The sequence below is a fragment of the Triticum aestivum genome, chromosome 5A, assembly GCF_018294505.1.
Source record: "Triticum aestivum cultivar Chinese Spring chromosome 5A, IWGSC CS RefSeq v2.1, whole genome shotgun sequence".
NCBI classification, from domain to species: domain Eukaryota; kingdom Viridiplantae; phylum Streptophyta; class Magnoliopsida; order Poales; family Poaceae; genus Triticum; species Triticum aestivum.
Genome location: NC_057806.1, coordinates 423178426 through 423181578, shown reverse-complemented (window position 1 = coordinate 423181578; position 3153 = coordinate 423178426). Strand labels below are relative to the sequence as shown.

Here is a 3153-nt window from a genome sequence, read left to right as displayed (position 1 = left end):
TCGCCTTCATTACCGGGTGCGTATTTAAAACCCGCACCCCATCCATTCGTGCCTCATTTAAAATCCGACCCCCTCCTCCTTAAACCGACGACGACGACGAGAGGGGCCGTTTCTTCTCCTTCCTTCCTGTTGGCGATCGATCCTCGGCGTTGGGCGGATCGACGGCGCCGGGTCCAGATCGGGCGGATGCCGCCGCGGCCGGAGCCGTGCAGCTCGTCGTCGTCGCTGGGGAACGACAGCGACGAGGGCGGCGCGCCGGTGGGGAAGGAGGAGGCGGAGGACGGGGAGGGGGAGGTGCAGAGCGCCTACAGCGGCGCGGGGCTCGACGGCCTCGCCGCATTGGAGGAGTCGCTTCCCATCAGGTCAGGAGCAGAGCCCCTTGCGTCTTTTTGTTCCGGCCTGTTAGATTTGTGGTCTCGCTCTGCTTCGCTGCCCGCGACCTCTCGGAAGAAATAGTCATCCGTCGGCGATCTTCGCTGGACGCCGCGCCTTTGGGATTGGGGAAATAGGCACATTGGATATCTGTAAACGGGAGAGTAGGACGACGAACTTGTTTGTGTGGACCGCCCTAGAGGATTACTTCCAACTATAGTAGTAAACTGATGTATTGTCATACAACCGGCCAATGGAAGGTTCCGATTCAACAAATGAGCCAATGTGGGCTGCCACGTGTTGCAATTATTATATACTAGTGCATGTTCTTTGTTACAACTTCTCTTAGAGTTGTGGATCATTCTATTCAGTTGCGTGATGATATGGAGTGCTCCACATTGTTTAGTTGATGGGACAGGTCTGTGCCATTTGCCCAGCCAATTGTGTGCTGATGACTGTTGCATCGCGTCGTTCTCATGTCCTGCTTTAGTAATGTTTAGTATTATTGTTGTTGTGAGGTTGGCGAGGTGTACCTATCTTCTCATGAATACTTGCACATTTTTCTACAAACACATTGCTTGTAGAGGAAATAGCAAGAACATATTATTAGCTGGAAATTCTACAGTACAACCCTTGACAACACAATGCAAGTTTCATGTTGGGATCCTTCGCCGTATATGAACCCCACGAAATAGTGCTCCATTTCATATGTTTGCTACTATACAAAGTGTGCCTTTGTTTATTAAAGGAAACATTTTCCTACATGTTTTGCAAACAGTATGATCCTTCAATGGTAGTATTAATATACTCTGGTTAAGTAACTTACATTTCCTAATACTGAGAAGTAGCTTTAGTTTTTCTTGCCACCATGGTCTGCTAACTGCTAAATGCAAAAGTTCCTTTGTTTGTTGACGTAAATTTCCCTGATTCCTTCTGATCCGGAAACGCTTACTTTGGTATTGTGTCCGGTCAGTTTCGCATGCTTGCTCATAAATAATGCGCCACCAGAACGGCAATGCTTATCGCTACAGCTGTTATGTTGTTATACCTACACGCTTCATGTGTGTGTTCATTGCATCATTATGGTGTTTATCTATATGCTACCTCTGATATCCTCATCATTTTGTGGGGCAGGCGTGGCATCTCTAAATTCTATAATGGCAAGTCCAGATCTTTCACATTCCTCAAAGAAGCTATCGGGCCATCTGGTTCGGCAAAGGTCATTGCCAAGGCAGACAATGCTTACTCCAGGAAACGGAAAAATCTTCTTGCATACAGCATCATGTACGATCAGTCACAGATCACCGTGCCGGAGACCTACAAGAACGGTATCACTAAGAGGCTTGCGGGTTTAAGCAGGTTGAGGCCCTCCGATGGTATGAGCTCCAACAGCAGCAGTAGCAGCAGCCTCAGCAGCGACGAAAACGAGCCGCCTCAGCAGTTCATTTTTGTTCAGTCACCTGACAACACTGCACAATTTGCTTCTCCGACGATACCTGCACCTCGGCTTGGGTCTTGCGCGTCTAAGATATTTGCCCATGCCAATGAGGTCGTTTTCGATGGTGAATCTGCAACGTTTGCACAGCCGCTGCTCATCTGTTTGCCTGGAAAAACAACCGGAGGCTGATTAACAAGGAATTCAAGAGGCATTTCCATCTTTTCGTGTTTTTTTTTCTTGTGTTTGTTCTGGGGGCTAATATACCGCATCTCTCTTTTGCTAACCTAAGGTTGCATTGGGGTGTTTGCCTAAATAAGAGGGAGCAGATAAAAAAAAAGAGGGAGCATGTATGGTGACGGTTTTGTGTGTAAAATAGCTTGTTTGACAATGTGTAAATATAACTTGACATAATCTGCTAAAATCAAATGCAGTAAGTCAAAGGCAGAAATCACACTCCCTCCAGTTTGCAGAAAACTGATATTTTGAACATTGGTACTTGTGCAATACTCCCTCCGTTTCGAATTACTTGCCACAAAAATGGATGTATCTAGACATATTTTTAGTTCTAGATACATCCATTTCTATGATATACGAGAAGACATAGATAGGCCAAGTTCTAATTTTTGAGAAGATTTATTCCAGAAATGTAATGCTTTTGTGAACTGACATGAGTGTTATGTCGTATACTTTTGTGGGCTGGATCCGTACGCGGTCGTTACTCAGCCATGCTAAAGTTAAGGAGAATATGGCTTATGGGTGCAACTATTGGGAGACGGTAGCACGGGATACTTACTACCGGTTTGTATGGCGCTCAAATAATAGGATAGGTGTATAGTCATCTTGTCCTATTTCTATTCTTTTTTGAGAAAAGCTCGCCAAGCCTTTATTGATCAACTAAAAAGTTTATAGGGATTACAATTGGGTCATGCTGGATGCCCAACCACAAATGCCTCTCAACAGGAAGTGAGATACCAAATCTAGCAAGTCTATGAGCCTCATAGTTCGACTCTCGAGGTTCAAAGAAAAAATTACACGTCGTGAATAAGGTGGAAGTTTGTAAGATCTCTTTGATGATAATGCCATGATCGCCCCCCGCTCTCTGATGGATATGATTTACTACCCGCTCACAGTCAGAAGCAATCTGAATATGATTCGTTCCCAGGTCCAGTGCCAACGCCATGCCTATTTCTGCTGATTGTGGCAATTTTTATTGTTTCAGCTTGATTCATGAAGTTGTATCAAACTAGGTACTTGATGGCTACTTTGTTTAATATGGCTCTATGCGTCGTTTTGATGCAGAGGTCGGGAGTAACCCTCCTATAAAAGAAGCATTATGTGAGTAA

General features: G+C 45.3%; 1 protein-coding gene across 1 annotated transcript; it reads left to right on the top strand.

The window, feature by feature from the left end:
- LOC123107054 (uncharacterized) lies at nt 1-2299 on the top strand. Its single transcript, XM_044529062.1, has 2 exons — nt 1-362; nt 1507-2299. The coding sequence occupies exons 1-2, from the start codon at nt 187-189 to the stop codon at nt 1997-1999; spliced, it is 669 nt and encodes a 222-aa protein (XP_044384997.1). The 5' UTR covers nt 1-186; the 3' UTR covers nt 2000-2299.
- Nucleotides 2300-3153: the final 854 nt, after the last annotated feature.